Source organism: Ooceraea biroi, chromosome 8 (genome assembly GCF_003672135.1).
Source record: "Ooceraea biroi isolate clonal line C1 chromosome 8, Obir_v5.4, whole genome shotgun sequence".
Classification (NCBI taxonomy): Eukaryota; Metazoa; Arthropoda; class Insecta; order Hymenoptera; family Formicidae; genus Ooceraea; species Ooceraea biroi.
In genome coordinates this window covers 2,604,385-2,624,632 of record NC_039513.1, presented here as the reverse complement: position 1 = coordinate 2,624,632, position 20,248 = coordinate 2,604,385, and the positions used below count along the sequence as shown (strand labels likewise).

General features: G+C 43.6%; 1 protein-coding gene across 1 annotated transcript; it reads right to left on the bottom strand.

The window, feature by feature from the left end:
• Positions 1-3,169: 3,169 nt before the first annotated feature.
• On the bottom strand, positions 3,170-3,934 carry LOC113562473. The gene is made up of 2 exons (XM_026972055.1): positions 3,797-3,934; positions 3,170-3,664 (listed from the first exon to the last, which is right to left on the bottom strand). Exons 1-2 carry the CDS (start codon positions 3,932-3,934, stop codon positions 3,170-3,172), a joined length of 633 nt encoding a protein of 210 aa, XP_026827856.1.
• Between the last annotated feature and the right edge of the window lie 16,314 nt (positions 3,935-20,248).

The following is a 20,248-nucleotide window of genomic DNA, read 5'->3' as shown; positions in this document are numbered from 1 at the left end:
TTTCGAGTTATTAATAAAAGATACTGAGCGAATCAGTACGCGCAAGCCAGAGCGAGGCGGGTAGGCGGGTATAACAGGGCTTGCCGCTCGCGCGACGCGATGGCCGCGAGTATTGGATTACAGCGGCAAGCGGCGGCAGACGATACGACGCGTGGACGATAATTTCTCAGCGTCTCATTCACGCGCAGAGTTGCCGAGGAAGTATTGTTACGCATTGTTTGTTCTGATATACGTACAAGTGTTATTTATTAATATTAATAATATTAATTAATATTATTAATAAATAAAACTTGTGTGTACATCAGAAAAAATGTGATTAATATTAATTAATATTATTAATAATATTATTAATTAATATTTTGGTGCTATCTTTTCCACACCACTTTACAGTAGATAGCATGGCGCGTTTTCTTTTATAGTGGTTTCCCCAAATAGGCCTAATTCACTCTAATAAACTAATGTAAGAATTGTTCGAAGTGCCGCCCTCCTTCTCGTATACAGATTTCGGCTCTTCGGCCGGACATGGCGCACCGTGCGACGCGCAATATTACACGAAGAGCCGAAATCTGTATACAAGAAGGAGGGCGGCACTTCGAACAATTCTTACATTAGTTTATTAGAGTGAATTAGGCCTATTTGGGGAAACCACTATAAAAGAAAACGCGCCATGCTATCTACTGCAAAGTGGTGTGGAAAAGATAGCACCAAAATATTAATTAATAATATTATTAATAATATTAATTAATATTAATCACATTTTTTCTGATGTACACACAAGTTTTATTTATTAATAATATTAATTAATATTATTAATATTAATAAATAACACTTGTACGTATATCAGAACAAACAATGCGTGACAATACTTCCTCGGCAACTCGCGCGCGTGAATGAGACGCTGAGAAATTATCATCCACGCGTCGTATCGTCTGTCGCCACTTGCCGCTGTAATCCGATACTCGCGGCCATCGCGTCGCGCGAGCGGCAAGCCCTGTTATACCCACCTACCCGCCTCGCTCTGGCTCGCGCGTACTGATTCACTCAGTATCTTTTATTAATAACTCGAAATTTACGTGATAAATTGCAAAATGGTATAGGACTTTTTTATTTAATGTGACCAGATCTACTTATGGGCGGAAGGTTTAAACCTTTGAGTGAAACACCCTGTATATGAGACAAGCCACAAGTTGATAAAAACTACAATTTTCAAAATTTTTACATTAAGTTTTTACATTAAGTTCAAGTTATCGACAAACATTTTTTACATATAGTACAAATTGTACAAAAGGATTTTTTCATTTTGCGCAACCAATAAAAGATTTTTTAAAAAATGACATCTATTTCGTCGGTAATACGGGATACTCCAAGATCCCCATAAAAATCACTCATGTCGGTAATATAGATGACTACAGCTTCCCTTTAAGAGTTAATACTTTGAATGTCTCATAGATGCACTCGTGTGAGGAAAATGGGAAATAGGTGTGGAAAAATAATATTACAATTTATGCTTAGAACAGTATTTTTTTATTAATAATAATATTTTTACATGTTATATGTGTAGCTTGCTAAACAATAGAGCCAACAGTTCACAATCTATAATGTGATTCTCATCGAAACAATCGCTGGAGCGTATGGCGTTCGATACATTTCTAGGGTTGGTGGACGCCATGTTTGAAAATTGTGCGAACTTTGTGTCGACCTTTTTGACCATACGGTTCAAGCGGTCAAACATCAAATCGATACATTGGTCCAGGTTGAACATGGAGAAGAACGTCGATTTGATCATCAACCGTACGTTGGATGATTCCAGATATATGAGTTTTGTATCACACACTGGACTCTCACTGAATCGCACCGTCAACAGTCCAATGCTGATAGGGCGGCTGCGAACATTCTTGCGGAGACGGTTCTGAATATCCCATCGCTGTTCGTAGAGTCCTTTCCACGTTTCGAGAGACAGGATCAACTCGTTCCCGCGATTATCTCCTATCGCAATCTCGATATAGCTCGGCGGGCCAACGTTGATGCCGATTTCCAAGTACTTATACCACGTAGCCGTCAGTGCATATCGCCTGCTCAGTATGCGAATCGCGCGACGTGTGGGTAAAATGCTATGGAAAAAAATCACAAGTAAAAATATTTTCTTTAAAATAACAAGTATAAGACAAAGGAAAATTCTGTAACTTACGTGGTACATTTTTTTGATGGAGTTTCAGCATCCTGAGGCTGAACGTATGGAACGTAATAGTTCATGCTGTTTCCCTGAACGGTGTACATTGCTGCTGCTGCGGGAATCGAGGTTTTTTCACACGCTGTGGCAGATGTAAAACTGAATGTGCGCAAACACGTCTGAACGCGTATATATACAATTCTTTACCACAGGGGAGGGGATTCTTTACCACAACAAGGGGAGCGGATTATCTAAACGTCTAAACTAAACGTGCGCGAACAGGTTCGAACGTGTATACGATTCTTTACTGCAGGGGACGGGATTCTTTACTGTAAAAGAAGGAGAAAAGGAAGTGAAAAAAAATGGAAAACGTATTTTATACATAATATATTTTATTTTTATGCTGAGACCACCAGTTGAACATTTTAAATACATTTTGCAAAGCGCAGTGTGATACATGTTTGTTACAACGTAAAGTGTGCATAACGTCCAGCTTATTCAAAGATGGTATGTCCTCGTAGTGAGCGTCAATAGTCTCGATGTAGATATCATCATCCAGAAGTAGATTCCGCAACCATTCGCGTTTCTCGAGTCCCTTGACGTATACGATGGGTGGTGCTTCGTCGTCGTCGTCATCCATCACCGCCTTCGTGATCAAACGCCTAGCCCAACAGTACGGAATCGTTCCATTCTCCCATTGTATTCCATGATGATGCGCCGTCAGCCAAGAGGCTTGCGATCTCTCCGCTCTGGTGAGACCGCGCCATGGTCCGCAGGGTCCAAAAATGTAGTGAGAGAGAATATTTCCATTTCTCAGCACGGCAACCTTCTTCACGACAAAGTTCCCGCCGACGATGAAGCCTTGCAGATCCACAAACGTTGGTACGGACATGGTTGGTCGTTGTTGTATCAACACGTCGAGAAGAAGACGACTACAATCGTTCTCGATGAATCGCGGATGTTTTATATATATATCAGGTTCTCAATGTTGTCGCGCACTTAAGTGATTCTGCGCACAACGTTGGTCAACGGGCTGTATTCGACCACGCGATCGTGTATGATGAGAAAGTAGGCTGTAGTATTCGCCGGTATGTCTTCCATGCAGTCGAACTCTAATCGCACGTCGACGGTGGCAGTCTTCACAGATTCGCTCTGTCGCGAACAATCGATGATGACGAAGGGACCGCAAAATCCAAATTTGTCGATGGGAAGAAGCACCTCATCATGATTGCCTCCATAATATGATTTGTAAAACCGCGCGTACATATCATACAGGATGGCGTATCTCTTCTTGCCGAAATCGAGGTTCAAATCGTCGTATGGATAAAATTCCGAGTTTAGATAAAGTTTCACGTTAGTTAATTTGCAATCGTCGAATCGAGTTATCGATCTCGTTATGTTATTCTTTCGACCAGTTTGCAACGCAAAGATGACGTATCGCGGCTTCTCGAGTTGCGTTGTTGCCTTGACGGTCCACGAATGCTTAGTCGTGCTCTACAGCAGAGGAAATTCTTGCAGATCCCATGAACGGAAACTCATGCTTAGAAATCTTCCACTCTCCAGAGTTCGTAGCATAGCCAGCTTGTTGATCTCGTTCAGTAACACATGTGGCATTCGCCACTGTACTCTGAGTAATTCAATCTCAGGCTGAATCTCGGCATCTCCTCTTAGACAATTGTTGTCGTTGCGCGAGCGTATGAGAATCAATTCATGACGTGCATTGATCACCACACGCCTGTAGTCTTCACAAAATCCCAACAGCATGCTAAGCGGTACGCAAAAGTTGAAGTGGCCCTCTTCACCGTTTGAAAAATTCGCGATATCTCATCCGGTATTCTTCAACATCTCATTCATTGTTGTCGTTAGAGATACATAGTTTTTCAGAGTAGAGGTTATTCCAACGTTTCTGCTGCGATCAATGTCCACACCGTTGAGTTCGTAGCGAATCTCATCGAACATGAACGCTACGGAATTGTTCTCCAATACCACACGCTTATTCGCTGCGGGTTTCTTTATCGTTAATTTACCCTCGATGTAGAGAAAACTCTCGCATGGTAACGTGTACAGATCCTGTTGCTGTATGGGTATTCGTATCTCGTCGCTGTATCCAAACGTCGTATTGGCATACGGATTGTACAGGGTGGGGAAAAATTATTGGTCAAGCTTTCGCCAATCAATTCTACTCGTCGAGATCGCCAACATTGCATCATAAACATGGTGCCGTAAAATTAACTTTCAAGGTCATTTTCAATGTCAAAATTTTTTATTGGCTTAGTCGATTCTACTCGTCGAGCTGAACAAAAGTCTCAAAGAGACCATATGCCAGAAATCAATATTTCATAGAGAAATCTTCGTTTGAAGTTTTTTTGCCTGAAATTTCAAAAAAATCGATTTTTATGAAGTCAGAAAATAAATCTGATGCTTATAAAGTTCTTAAAATCATGTTCTGAATATCCTGATCATGATTAGCGAAAATCACCCCCCAAAAATGACCCTGAAAAATTCGTTTTCAAGGTCAAAAATCTGCTTAATCTACTCTTAGCGCTACCCAGGAACAACGACGTGGACGTGGTAGATTTCTGTTTCCTTCGGGGTGACTTGATTACAGTGAGTTCCCCTCGCCTCTCACCTCGGGGTGAGTTGATTACAGTGAGTTCCCCTCGCCTCTCACCTCGGGGTGACTTGATTACAGTGAGTTCCCCTTACCTCTCACTTTATCGTCGTCGACGCTACCTACGAACAAACAGAACTGACCCATCGGCCCCAATAGCTCTAAGCAGTTGTGCTTGTCTGCCAGCTTCAATGTGACCACCACCGTTATCAATGCAAGCTTGGAGTCTCTCCACCAAATTATCTCGCACTCTACGGAGCACAGCTCGATTTCGTGCTAAAGTAGCAACCGCCTCTTCAATGCGATCTCGTAAATCCTGAGCTGTCCTTAAAGCCCTGCTTGACCCATAAACAATGGCTTTCAGAGCTCCCCAGAAATAAAAGTCCAGAGGGTTCAGGTCAGGTGAACGGGCGGGCCGTAAGTGTGGCGCAGGATTACGACCGATCCATCGAGTTCCAAAAACTCGTTGTAAAAAAGCGCGGACTTGCCTGCCGAAATGCGGTGGAGCACCGTCATGCATAAAAAAAATTCAATTACGGGCATTCCTCGGAACCATACGTTGCAGTCGATTCAGGAGAGTATGACGTAGAAACCGCAAATACTCAACGCTTGACAATCGGTTTGAGAGAAACACAGGAGCAATATAACCATTCCCGAGTATCCCTGCCCAAACATTGACTGAAAAAGGGCCCTGCTGAACTCTTTGGACCATTGCGTGTGGATTGCGTCTGCGCCAGATGCGAACATTTTGCCGGTTCAAAATGGAAGTGCTGGAAAAACTGGATTCATCAGTGAACACTATATTTTTCAGAAAGTGCCGATATCTTCGAATCTTGCAAAGCATCCACCGACAAAAACGAAGACGAGCTGTGCGATCACCAGGTCATAACTCATGCATTACCTGCACTTTGTAGGGTCGTAGGCCTTCCTCACGGAGAATGCGCAAGACTGTTTTATGATCAACTCCTACTCGCGCGCCTATGCACCGTGATCCCATGACAGGATAAGTTCGAGCTAGAGCAATCACACGTACCTCAATTCTCCAAGACACACGAGGACGACCTGCCCTACGATGGCCAGCACCTGCAAAATTCATTTGCTCCTGATCATGTAATCGTTCATCGAGTCGTTGAAATTCTCGACGATCAGACACGGACCCTGGACGTAATGGTCTGCCATTAGCTTGGCGTCGCAACCAACTAGCATAAAGAGCTCGTGCTCGTGTGTAATTACCATGAGCACGATCAATTGCTCGAAACATTAGACGTTGGTCACGCTCATCCCGAAGCGCCCGATCACGACCACCACGGCCACCACGTCGAGGCATGCTACAGCAACGTTATTCTTAGAAAAAATTTGGTAAAAAATTAAAACAATTGTTTTTAAATTTTACACTGAAAATTGATTCAAGATCAGCGGCGGTCTTCTAATAATCACGAAAAAAGTCTGGATATGGATGGAAAGCTTCTTAAGCACAAGTAACGAATGTCTTATGGAGCGATATATTATTCCTCTCCGAGGCAAATGACCGTTGCTTTAAGGAACCAACAGCCGTTGAAATGTTACTGGGTACCAAGATACCCCGAAGGGAACAAAAATCTATCACGCCCACTTCGTTGTTCCTGGGTAGCGTTAAGAGTAGATTAAGCAGATTTTACGTTCATCACAATTAATTTTACGAAATTTTTTGGCTTCTAAAAACTTCAAACGAAGATTTCTCTATGAAATATTGATTTCTGGCATATGGTCCCTTTGAGACTTTTGTTCAGCTCGACGAGTAGAATCGACTAAGCCAATAAAAAAAATTTGACAATGAAAATGACCTTGAAAGTTAATTTTGCGGCACCATGTTTATAATGCAATGTTGGCGATCTTGACGAGTAGAATCGACTGGCGAAAGCTTGACCAATAATTTTTCCCCACCCTATACATGTGAGTCTCTATTTTTACGATGCGATCGTCAAAGATCGGCTTGTCCCCGATGTTGAGAATCTCTGTCATTTTAGATATTTCGTACCGCGAAACCCAAAGATCTCAAAAATGCAACGTTCAATGCGGTGAGCTTCCTTCTTTTATCAGGTTGTTGAGTTGTATTATCACTCGATACCGTAACATCAGTTGACTTCGTCGGAAAAATATTACCTCTCGCAAAATTGCCGTTTAACACGAGCATTACCAACGCTCCCACGTTCTGTTACTCTTGCCGCCGCCGCACGTACAATCTAATGGTAATCTCCTCGCCGCGAAAATCGAGTAGTCGTCCCTCTTGATCTACAACGCGTATCGTTAGCTCTGTAACGCTCCTGACGATGATCGGAAGGTAAATGATCTGCGCAGGCATTTCTGATATCTTATATCCTGGTGCCACCCTCGGCGAGAATTCATGTATCGTGTGCACACGTCTACCATTGCTGTATGCACCGGCAGTCACGCTGCATTCCACACGAATAATGTTTACATTCATTATTTTTATCGGCACATCCGATTCGTGCCATTTTCCCGGTTATAAGATACGATTCGCAGAGAATCCTAGCAGCGATCTTATGTTGTTAGGTTTGCTGAAATTCACTCTGTATGCGCACTTGATTTCACTCTTCATTGTGCTGTGATTAGCGAGCAGTACTATCGAATAATCCTCATCGTTGTCGTCCTCTCGTTTCGTCAGATGCGTGATGTTGCGCCGTGCACCGTCAACGGGACGTTTCACACGTTGCGAGTGTATGAGCGTGCGGTTTAGATATTGGTTTATGGTGTTCAATTCATATGATCCATCGGAAATCGTAATCTCCTTATCATCATCACCATAGTAGAATTTATTGTTCGAAGCGTTCACGTTCTACTGAATACTCGTGTGATACGTTTCGAAGACAACCAGACCGAGTTCGTAATCACCATCTCAAATCTATGGCTGGAAAGTAGTTCGCCGCGAGGATGCTACTCTTACCTGTCAATGTAAACGTCAACGACATGTTTCAGAAAATGCAGAGAGAATACTGAGCCACTGCACTGGATCGTCAAGCCTTAAATTCGTCAACTGTCTGGAGAAACTACAGACTCAATTGACCGCAAATTCTCTGATTATACTTCTGATAGGATGTGCGGTTGTACTCGATCTTCACTGCAATGCCGCCAAGATATTGGACTAACTCCTTGGGCGGCTGAAGATTACCGAAACTGTCGAAATATAGGACGCGGTCGCCTCTCTTTGCATACGCTACCCAATGAGTACCAGGACCATCCGCATCATCCAAATTCACGATACCGCTCTCGTTTCGACGTACACCGCCCATCGGTAAAGAACTGCGCATGAAAACGCCGCGAAAGAAAGGCACACGCATACGCCTTGCCAGTTGATCCAATTGTACATTGGTGGTTACACCCGTAGGCATCTTTAACGCCTTTTTGACGTTTTTTTCCTTCTTCGTTACTGCGTCCTGTCCTCGTTTGTACGGGGCGAGATATAGTTCGCGACCTTCCATTGCGCGATGGTGACGCTGCATTTCTTGCAGTTGACGCTGCACGGCTTTGCTGTCGTTCACCGCTTTCGCGATCTCCGCTGCCCCGGCGGCCAACAATCCGAGCGCACCCAGCATCGGTAGACTCGGCAATACACCACCGCGTTTTGCTATCGGAAGTATCCGTTGCTTCGTCGTCCTCAGACCCATACCGAACTTCGTCTTGGCCTTCATCGCTACCCAGACAGCCGTGGAGGCAGCTCTCTCTCCCAGAGTCGAATCCCTCGCGAAAATGCGTTCTCGCGCTCTCTTGGCGAGTATCCTGTCCGCCGCGTGTCTCTCGGTGAGATCCTTACTCCGAGAATACGCTATGTCGTGCTCGTGGCACGCCGCGTCCAACGGATTTATACCCGGATCACCTCTGGCTAACCGTTTCGCGAGTCGCGTACCCGGACCACAAAACTGATAGCCGGGGATGTGCAGCTCGAAAGGAAGCGCGTTTATCGCGTGATTCAGCAGACTTCTACCTCTCACTGATTCGTTCGTCGCGAGCGCTGACATTCATCGCAATCCCTGATCAACGGTGCCGGACCGTCGATGTGCGTTCGTTGCCTCGGTCGATTGTAATGTTCGTAACAACGACGGTAAGTCTGCACCTCTGCATCCGCCTTTATATGTTCCGGGAGCTTGTTCCACACGTGTTCGATATAGTCCTCGCACTCCCGCAACAGAATTACCTTTGGCACAAATTGCAACTGCTCAGCGGTTAAACCGAGTATATCGGAAGGACTCGTCAGCGTGATAAACATTTTGATACTGAGCGATCCGCGGTTTCACGCGCCTATAAATATGAGTGCGACTCTGCACCTAGCAGTGACAAAATGAGATTCGTGCGGCAACCATTGACGATACAGGTTACAAACTGCGACGACAGATTACGACAGATGGGGGACAATGAGGAGAAACGCAAACATGGCCCGGTGCTGCCAACCACTGTACGCGCGATCATCTGTGGCCCCTCGAACTGCGGTAAAACCAACGTTCTGATAAGCTTACTGGATAGTCCGCACGGTGTACGTTTCGAGAACATGTACGTGTACTCGAAGTAGTTGCAGCAGCCGAAATATCAGTACTTGGAAACTTTGTTGTCGTCGATAGATGAAATCGGTTACTTTACGTTCTCCAATAACAGTGACGTCATTCCACCGAGCGAGGCGCGTCCAAACTCGATCTTCGTCTTTGATGACGTGGAGTGCGATAAGTAGGATACGGTGAGAGAATACTTTGTGATGGGGCGACACTCGAACGTCGACTGTTTCTATCTCTGTCAGACGTACGCGAGAATACCGAAACATCTTATACGCGAACCTGCTGATCCTGTTCAAACAAGATGGTACCAACTTGAAACACGTGTACAACGATCACGTGAATACCGATATACCGTACAATGATTTCTGTGCGTTGTGCCGCAGTTGTTGGCAACGCAAGTACGGTTTCGTTGTTATAGACAAGGACAGCCCGCTCGCTAACGGTCGATACAGAAACGGATTTAACATGTTTGCGATACCGCGGAGCGGTTAGTCGTTGTCGATATCCTGTCGGGGTAAAACGCGAACGATCGACAACATGGCTGGAAGCAATGATATTCGCGAGCGTGAAAAGATCGCGAGGGTGATTGAGAAAACGAGCGAATCGATCCGCAAGAAACATCGTGCTCTGAAGACTGGTATGATCGATGACGATATGGCTGTGAGGAGACACCTCGGACCTATTATCGAGCCGCTGCAAAAGATCGTTGACAACTCGAGCACGCGCGCGGTAAAGGATGAGCTGGACGTGGCGGTTGAAGTACCCTGCACCGCGAAGCGCGAGCCAGACGTAGGGCTTGAAATACTACGCGCCCCGAAGCGTGAGAAGAAGAATGTGATAAGGAGTAGGGTAAAGAGGAAACTAGTGAACGGCTCGTCGGATCGCGAATCACATAAATCGAAACAGCCTCGAACCGAATCGAGCGATGCACCGGATGCGCCAACGATAACCTCTACACCGCTTACGACGATCCAACCGTCGATAAATCTTCCAACCGAGGACGAGAACGTTTTCGAAACCACGAACGAATCGTTCGCGACGTCCATTCAACGAGAAGTGCAAACCCCAGAGGGTCAAGAAGCGTTGCGGGCTCAATTGGGTCCGCTAGGTCAAAAGTACACCGGGGCTGTCATACGCGGTGACAAAGACATAGATAACGTTTACGGAGTTTATTTGAGCAACGATGGAATGAAGTTCGGTTGTAAGCCGTTCGACGTAGAACATGAAGATCACATAATTCTCGACAATGTGCGATACAAAGGTACACCAGGTCTTTACGAGCTGGTTTTCAAGAGAATTCCCGATGACATCGTGTACATGGTTGACGATTTGGAAAAGTACAGGAGCATGCTGCTAGTGACGAACGCGTATAGACGCGATCACAGCGCGCGAGGTCAGGTAAAGAGTAACAGGGGATACAAGTACAAACATGTAATCGCACCGTTACTACCAACTGAACCTAAGACGAAATCCGGAAGAGGATTACCCCGCGCTATGACACTGAACGACAATGCGATCGATTACGTGCACTGGGACGATTCCAACGAGCTGGTGGATCGCCTACGATTGCTCAACGCTTCGCGTCAGGCCGGAAACAACTCTCACGACAACGAGATGCTGTCGATCATCGAGGAACTTCGAGAAGCTGGCCTCATAATAAATTGACTCGTGTATCGTCAGGATGAATCAATCCGTCGACGTCACTCGCATCGAACGTATATAAAACGTGTATAAACGGCTCAGGAACGGCTTTCGAACGCTGGTGAACGGGTCAAGAACGTGGAACGAACGAATCAAGAACATGGAACGAACAAGAACGCAAGTTTTAAGAACGTGGAACGAACGTGTATCGAACGTGTATAAACGGCTCAACAACGGCTAATGAATGTGTTTGAACGTGTATCGAACGTGGAACGAACTTCGCGAGGCTGATATCATTATAAATTGAACGTACCATCGGGCACGTGAGTCAATCGAGCGGTGTTACTTGTAACGCGAAGATGACGATCAACGAGTCTGAAACGTTATTACAGACGAGTGATAACATTGCTATGAAATCTAATATGGAGAAGAGCATCGATACTTTAAGAGTTAAACATGAAGAGCTCGAGAAGGAAATCATCGATATGTAGAAAAAAATCGCCATGTTAGATTTCTACCGAGACAGTCTTGACAGGAAAATAGACAGAAAAGTAGCTGAATTTAATGAAAAAATAGATATGATGGATAAAAGATTCCTACCGTTTACAGTACTCTTAAAAATCATGTGGCAAACATCAACTACGAAACACGGGTAGGCTTCATTGAGGATTTGCAAAACGTTAACGCCCGTTTGGATGTATATCAAAAAGAATCTGACGATAGAATACGTGAGCAGGAAAAGATTAATGCAGCTCAAAAAGAATGTAATGATACAACGCATGAGCAGAGAAAGGTCAATGCAGGAAACATAACTACGTTGGAGAAGAACGTTAACTCGACATGGGATGCTATAATGGAGCTCCGATTGAAGCATCCGAAAAATTAAATATAAACGCAACAATGTATTGGAAAACAACGTCATTACGAGTTGATTGGTGGATAGCTCTTCACTCCCTACGATATGACATCGGTGAAATCTGCTGTCAAAAGTTTCGAAAAGCGTTGACTCGTCGAAGAACTGCATACACCAGCGAGAAGAAATTTTCCGCGAAGACGTGTCATTGTGCGTGGATTTGACGATCTGTAGCAGGCTGACCTCGTTGAGATGCGTCCATATTCTCATGTCAACAGAGGATACTATATATACTTACTGTCATCGACGTGCTGAGCAAGTACGCATGGGCCGTGCCGCTCAAGAGCAAAGGTGGAAGCGAGGTAGCTGCTACGATCGCCAGGATAATTCGAGAAAGCAAGAGATGTCCGAAAAACTTGCAAACCGACCAGGGAAAGGAATTTTACAATACTGACGTACAACGACTCATGAGGAAACATTGCAAGATCAAACGAGCCCGCCGAAGGCGGGCGAAGTTTGATCGAAATTATATGAAACGTCTCGTTCTCGATGATAATATTGTAGTCATGCTTGTCATGCTTAACATCACAACGTTTAGCGTCTAGTAAATTTGATATTTGGCGCCCTCCGCCATCTTATCCTTAGGATAACTTCTTCTTATCTTCATATTGTTTTGTGTAACGAACTGAGAATTATCACAACTTAATCGAAAGATGATAGCGGGCATAAGTATTAATTCATGCGTAGTCTTATCGGGTATTCCAAGGGTGGGAAACTATCATCTTCGAACGAGACGTTTCATATAATTTCGATCAAACTTCGGCGGGCTCGTTTGATCTTGCAATTATATTGCACGTCTCGTTCTCGATAATAATATTATAGTGTTTTAGAGCTTGTGAGAATTCTCATTACATTGTGTTATGCAATTACACATTTGTATACTTAGATACAGATATTCGCTTATATGTACTTATAGATATTTATCTATACCTATCGCTACTGTAAAATTGACCGCGCAAATTGATCATTAGGTGCTTGAATAGGCCTATTATAGAACTTGAAAAAGGTTTGAGATTCAGAAGCCCATCCAGCACATCTTCTAATAGTAGCAATATCTACTCCTCTCGAATGCGCTGCGGATACTGCCGCATGTCGGGTGCTGTATGCCGTAAATTGGTTAGTGTCAATGCCAGCCTTACCTAGAAGTGCTTTAACCCAATGTCCAATTGTTTGTGCGGTTACTGCGTCAAAGGGCTTAGTAGTAGCAATGAATAGATTTCTTGTACGTTGATGTCGTAAATCTTTGGTAAGTTCAATATAGTCTAGTACTGCCGATGCCACACATAAGCCCGGCTTCTCTTTGTAAAAAGGTAATATTAATTCGGGCTGAAAACTGCCTGGCTTTGAGGTCTTGATTTGATCCGTAATTGTTTTACTAAGACCGAAATTAGACACCGAAATATTCTCAAGTCTTATTAAAGCTAAAGTCTGTAATCGCTGCGCAGTTGTTAATGCTAAAAGCGTGGTCACTTTTTCAGCCGCATTCTTAAACTTCAATTGTTTAAGAGGGTGAAGTCTTTCAATATAATGTAAAACGGGAATAACATTCCAGGTTGTAGAGTACTTAGGTTTAGTTGATCTTTGCTTGAACACGCCTCGTAAAAAACGCGAGATCAACCCATCCGCGTTTATATCAGAACTAGCAATTGAAGAGATAGATGCTCGTGCAGTATTTAACGTACTATACTTTGCACCCTCTTGAAATCTGTGATTAAGAAAATCAATAATATCTGAAGTTTTCGGATGAAAAATATCGAAACCGTTAGTGTGTACATAATACCACCAACTTCGCAGATTACACTCATATTGCTTAAGTGTAGACTTTGTAATGGAATCAACCATCACATCCACCGACGCTTCGCTGACTCCTTTCTTCAAGAATGCCGTCCTGATAATTTGCCTGCCACCAACGAAAGGTGGAGAACTAACGGATGGTGCTTGCCTCTATAGGGAGATAGTAATAACGAATTACTTGGATTGAATGTGATGGTAGGTTCCGAAAGCAGCGATGTAAAAAGAGGATACTACGGTTGGGTAGGCCATAAAGGTACAACAAGTACCCCTACCGCCTTATCATTGATAATTTTTCTTAATGTACGCAGGATAAGTGCGAAGGGAGGAAAAGCATAGAAAAATTCATTTGTCCAAGACCGAGTAAAAGCATCCACTGATTCTGTTTCAGGGTCTGGAAAACGCGAATAAAATCTATCACATTTTCTATTCAATCTAGAGACAAAGAGATCGACCGATAAGGGTCCAAATCTCCTTGTAATCTCGTCGAAAGCCGACGGCGAAAGTTCCCATTCTGTGTCGACATTAGTATTGCGTGATGTTCTGTCCGCTTGTACGTTTTCTGCCGACTTAATGTATGATGCTTTTAACCATATATTCCGTGCTTCGCACCATTTCCAAATGTCTCTAGCAAGTTCACTAAGATGTGGATATTTTACACCGCCTGCTCGGTTCACATATGATATAGCTGTAACATTATCTAGTCGAAGAAGTACTTCGGTCCGGACTAAGTTTGAGGCAAAGCATTTTAATGCAAAAAAGGCCGCTAGTAACTCTAGGTAATTTATATGTTTCTTTCGTTCTTTCGTGTTCCAGAAACCAAATGCACTGATATCATTACAGTGACAGCCCTAGCCAGATAAAGAAGAATCAGAATATATTTCCATAGAAAAGTTATGACTTCGTATCGGATTTGAACCAATAGCTGCGTTTAGTTTCCACCAGTGAAGGTCCTCCATTATACATTCTCGGATATACACTTTGCCTTCATAGCTATTACCATTGACTTTTAGGGCTAAAAATTTCTGCCTTTCTAGTCTTTTGCAATGTATGAATCCGTAGACTACTGCTGGACAAGCCGCCGCTAAAATTCCCAGAAATTTTGCGAATTTTCTAATTCTATAACCATTTCCTTTCTTAAATTTATTTGCGAACTCGATGATCTGATTCTTCTTTTTGTCCGTTAAATTTAAAGTAAAGTTCACTGAATCAAGAATGAAACCCAGATATTTACATCGTTGACTAGCAATTAAAGAGCTTTTTTCAAAATTTATGAGAAACCCTAAATCTTGTAGGAAAGTAATAGTATGGTTAATATTTTTCTCACATAAGTCTTTTGAACTATGAATAACAAGGAAATCATCAAGATAAAGGCTCAATAACATTCCTTGTAATCTCAAGGCAGCAACTACGGGTTTCATTATTTTGGTAAAAATATATGGACTGGTACATAAGCCAAAAGGAAGGCATGAAAATTGAAAAAGTTTGCCTTGGAATTCAAATCTAAGGAACTTTCTATGTGGCCTATATATGGGCACTACGAAATAAACGTCCTTTAAATCTAAGGAGCCCATGAAATCTCCGGGAGATAACAGACTTAGAACGGATCGGATGTCTTCTAACTTGAAGTGTGGGGGTTTAATAAACTTATTTAATTCTGTTAAATTAAAAATAAACCGATTGGAACCATCAGGCTTTGGCACCAGGAAGTAGGAAGAAAGAAACTGACCATCACAATATTCACATTCCTCAATAGCACCTTTTTGTAGTAATTTGCTAATTTCTACGACAAGTCGTTTCAATTCCTCTCCAGAAAACACTTTTGCTTTTGGTGGAGAATATTGAAAAGGTTTTTCGATAAAAGGAAGTCTATAGCCTTTTAAAGTGTTACGTCCAGAGCTCCGTGAGCTCGAAGGAAGGGCGCAACAGGACGCCTCTCGTATCTTGTGGCGGTCAGGCCCCAAAACACGAGTCGGACTGACCACTTGCTCCGGCTTAAAGGTCAACGACCACGGAGGTCGATTTTACCGTAGGCCCTGGAACGGTCAGTCCGTTGGTCCCTTTTTAGGTCAGGGAAACTGAATCCCTTTTACCTAGGATAGGACCCGTACGATCTGGGAAGGCGGAGACGAATAGAGGGAATTAAAATGAATAATACATCGGTGACTAGTTAACTAATAAACATTTTATTCTAAAGAAAACAAAGTATGTCTAAAACATATTTGGTTTAAAGAAATTTAAAATGTATGTGTTGTTTTGTGTCTATAAAATGTGTAAATTGAAAATGCAGTTTACTCGGAAATTATAATTAATTACAAATTGAAAACTAAACATAAGCGGAAATTAAACGCTTTACTTCCTAGATCAATTTTTCAAACTGAGTCTATTTCAAAAAACATAAAAATTAAAGGAGAGCAACTTAACCAATAAAATAATATATAAATGAAAATTACGGCGACTGATCTATTTCTAAAATCTATTTCTATATTAACACTAATCATTACTTAAAAAATACCGGCTGAGGAGAGAGGCGGGGAACAGGATGGGATATAGGTGTCCTCTGACAATCAGAGGGATCCCGACGTTTGGGTCGGTGTGCCGAAGAGCGGCCCTGAGAGAGGGAATAGGAAAGAAGTCTGGGTCTATCACAATGGCATTAGGTGGTAGAGGGTGAGTGACTGGAGGGAAAATGTGGAGGAATCGCTCTCCTAGAGTCACCAGTGAACGCTGGATGAACTCTTCGACTATGTCGTCATCCCTGACGGGCGACGGAGAACGAGGAGGAGAAGAAGAATTTGCAAAATTCTCCAAATCACCAGGTTGCACAGGCGAATAGCGTAGGGAGGAGGGAGCTGGAGAAATAGACGGAGAGTAACGGGGAGAGCTAGGAGGTGACACTTGAATGGATGCTCGCGAAGAGGATTCGGACATAGAGAAATAACACGAAGGGGGTGTAAGAGAAGAAGGAGGCAGAGATAAAGAGAGAGAGACGCTTGAAGGGGTTGAAGGATGCAAAGAGGAGCGCGAAGAAGAAACGGAGGGTGCGGAAGAAACGCTTGAAGAGACAGAGAACGGGAAAGGTGTTCGGGGTAGGGGTTCCAGTATCTGAACGGAAGAATCAGGGGATGCCTGATGCGAGGTGGAAGATACTGTTTGGACGGAAAGGGCAGGAGAAGGAGGCCGAAAAGAATTTAATACTATGACCGATGAAGTGGTCGAACACGCTGAGGGGGGCCGCGGATCGATCTCGGTCGCGATCTTTTTACGCGGTGGCTCCGTCGTTGGATGCCCCCCAGGAAACGACGCTTGGTCGCTGCTGGATGGTCCCGCAGAGGGAGACGGACTGCGTGATCGTTTGCCGGAAAACACTTAAAGGGGGATACCGGATGAGTCCAGGAGAAATGTATAGAAAAGGGGTAGAAGAGAGCTGAAGGAGAAATGTGAATGAAAATTGTCGATGAACAAACAAAAGGAAGAGAAGACAAAGAGTAAAGAAAAAAGGAGTGACAGCTAAAGGAAAACGCTCACTTGTTTGCAGGTGTATGCTGAAACTTGAAAAAATCCGTTTGTGCCAATGAACTGCCGTCGGGTGAATGGTGTAGCGCACGTCGAGTTGCTTGGGTGATATGTAACTCGCACACCAAAGTTAGTGTTCACGGCCCGGCACTTGACTTCACAAAACTATTCAAGAAAAATTGTGTCGTTCGCGAAGGCTGACAAGGTACGTTCGTGGTTATGGACAGAATGAAAAAAGCTGCCCTCCGGAGTGGTCATCACCTTTTATACGATAGGGATGACGTGGAAAAGAGGTAGCTTTTCCGGGAACTGCGTTTTTAGGAAACCACCTTTCGAGGGCCGTTAGTTAATTTAATTGCAAATATGATCGGTTGATCTATGAGGCGATAAACCGTCCACAGATGGTTTCTTTTTAAGCCGGAAGTACCGGTACGTGTGTGACCGAACTCGCGGTTCCTGTGAGGTATCTACCCGGGGAATGATCCGGCACAGCTGTGTCATTTTCTCTTCCAGGAAGAGTGATACACCGCGAGCCTACAGTCACGCGCGACCGAATTTGTTGCTCGTTTATTTATACATTGATCAGTAAAACCAAAGGGTTCGATATCCGGATCTAATATCGCGCCTGCCCGGACACGTGCGTCACAACCCGTGGTTTTTATGAAGGTATTTCCTCGGATCCGACACAGCTGTGTCACCGTTTCTTCTAATCCCTCACTGGGGCCCTATTGATCGCACGCGACCGGCTCGACGCGTCGCCTCATTGACCGACAATTAAAAAATATCGCTAAATTCCTTGGAAACAAGGAACTGTGCAGTCTCTGGACGTAACAAAAGAATTAATGATATACTTATCAGTCGTAATTTTTCGCCAACTATTTACGAAAAAACGCAAACGGCCTGCCGGCTTATCTACCTGACTTATTTCTTGGATGAAGATTGCGTCGTTTGAGAATTCGTCTTGGATGCACTCTGCGATGCCTTTTGAGGAGCTCGTTTCTTGAACTTGAACAGACGTCGTTTCTGTTGATAACCCACCTGTCGATACATCGCAGGTGGGTATTTCAAGTTTCTCCGATTAAATTTCAGGAAACTTTTCTTTTGTGGTTTATCCTTAATTTCTGCGCAAGCCTTTTCAATTTCCTTTGCATCCTTGACTTTATCCTTAAGATTATTACTATAAAGCCACTCGTCAGAAATCATCGCATCCACCGTTGGTTTAATATTTTTATTTAGCTGCGGTGTGATGAACGATTTGCGAGCTACGGACTGTTGATAGAACACATCCGTCAGGACCTGACCAGCGTGGCTCAAATAATCCATAAAGGTATCTTCATTCAGACCGTCTTCTGGCGGATCTATGAGCATAGAGACCGCAGCGCCTAGGGCGGCTAAGGCTGTGCCCACGCAATTCTGCGTCTCTAAAAAATGCTGGTCTCTCTTCTTGGCAATATCCGAAAGGAGCGGGATAATTTCTAAATTCACCTTGGGAGCTTTTGTGTATAAATCTCCTTTACGATTGTAAAGTTCCAGAAGTTCTTGTTTGTTTTTCGCTGGAAGACCTTGCTTTATCCATTTAGACCACGCATCTAATAATTCCGGGTGATATTTTACCTCCTTGAATTTAGATTCATTTAAATCCACGCCCAACACTTTCAAAACATTATCTCGTAATGTTGATTCCTCAGGGATATCGTTAGTCGAGTGTTGGATATTTCTCTCGACCTCAATATTCGAATCCCTTGATCTTGAAATACTGTCCTCGACTTCTGTAATAAAGAAGCCAAGAAAAAAGGAATAACGAAAGAAAAGAATCGGATAACATTTGTTATGTATTTTGCGAAAAACAGTTCTTGTTGAGAAACATTTCACAAAAGTACTCTGTCAGTGTCGTGTGGACACTGAGTCACAAGATTCGTATAGAATCAGGGACATTGAGCGAAAGAAAAGGGTAACACTTATTGTGTGATATGTGGCTGCTCGGTTCTTGTTGAACCATCCACAAAATTTACCCTGTCAGCGTCGTGTGGACCCTGACTCTCAAGATTCGTATGGAATCATTGAGATTTAACCTAAAAGCAAGTTCCCTTTTTGGGAATGCACTCAGACTAAACTTACCAATGACCTGAGCATCATCAATTGCAACATCGGTAAAATGATCATGTAGTTTCTGTTCCGGTTGAACATGTACCAACGTCTCCATAACCTGTGTTAGGTTATCTAACCTACGTTGTATAAGATTAAGCTCTTCCCGCTGTCGCTTATGTCGACGATCGTCGCTAGATCGTGACCTAGATCGTTTCTTCTTGGAATGATGTGGCATCATAAACCAGAATACGATAATTATGCCAGAAAAGTAATATTCTTTGCAGGACTAAACGAAATACGTAACGATGCTTCGGCACAACGAAACAATATGAAGATAAGAGGAAGTTATCCTAGGGATAAGATGGCGGAGGGCGCCAAATATCAAATTTATTAGACGCTAAACGTTGTGATGTTAGGCATGACAAGCATGACTACAATATTATCATCGAGAACGAGACGTGCAATATAATGACATCAATTACTACTCCACGTATTCAACCTTGAAAGTTTCGGTCGTCGAGCGATTCAACCGAACGTTGAAGAATAACATGTGGAAGATGTTTACGCTCAACGGAAATTACAAATGGGTCGACGCGCTACCGCGGCTCGTCAAGGATTACAATACCCGAAAACATCGAACGATCGGCATGCGACCCGTCGACGTAACCCCTGTGATCGCTGAGAGACTCTTGAGTACAGTGTACAGCGCGATAAAGATAGCGGGTCCAGCCAGGTTCAAAGTAGGCGACTCGGTACGCGTCAGCAAGTACAAGACGGTCTTTGAAAAGGGTTACACACCAAATTGGACCACCGAGGTGTTTAAGATCATCAAAGTGCAACATACCAATCCCGTGACCTATATACTCGAGGATTATCGTGGAAAATCTATCTCTGGAGCGTTCTATGAGCACGAGTTGCATCGCGCGAGGTATCCGGACGTGTATCTCGTGGAGAAAGTACTGCGCAGAAGAGGT

Coding starts and splice junctions, on each gene's coding strand:
- LOC113562473 (XM_026972055.1), bottom strand. CDS start 3,934: ATGCTGTTGGGATTTTGTGAAGACTACAGGCGTGTGGTGATCAATGCA. Junction 3,665..3,796: donor CTGAGATTGAATTACTCAGA/GTACAGTGGCGA, acceptor CCTCTGCTGTAG/AGCACGACTAAGCATTCGTG.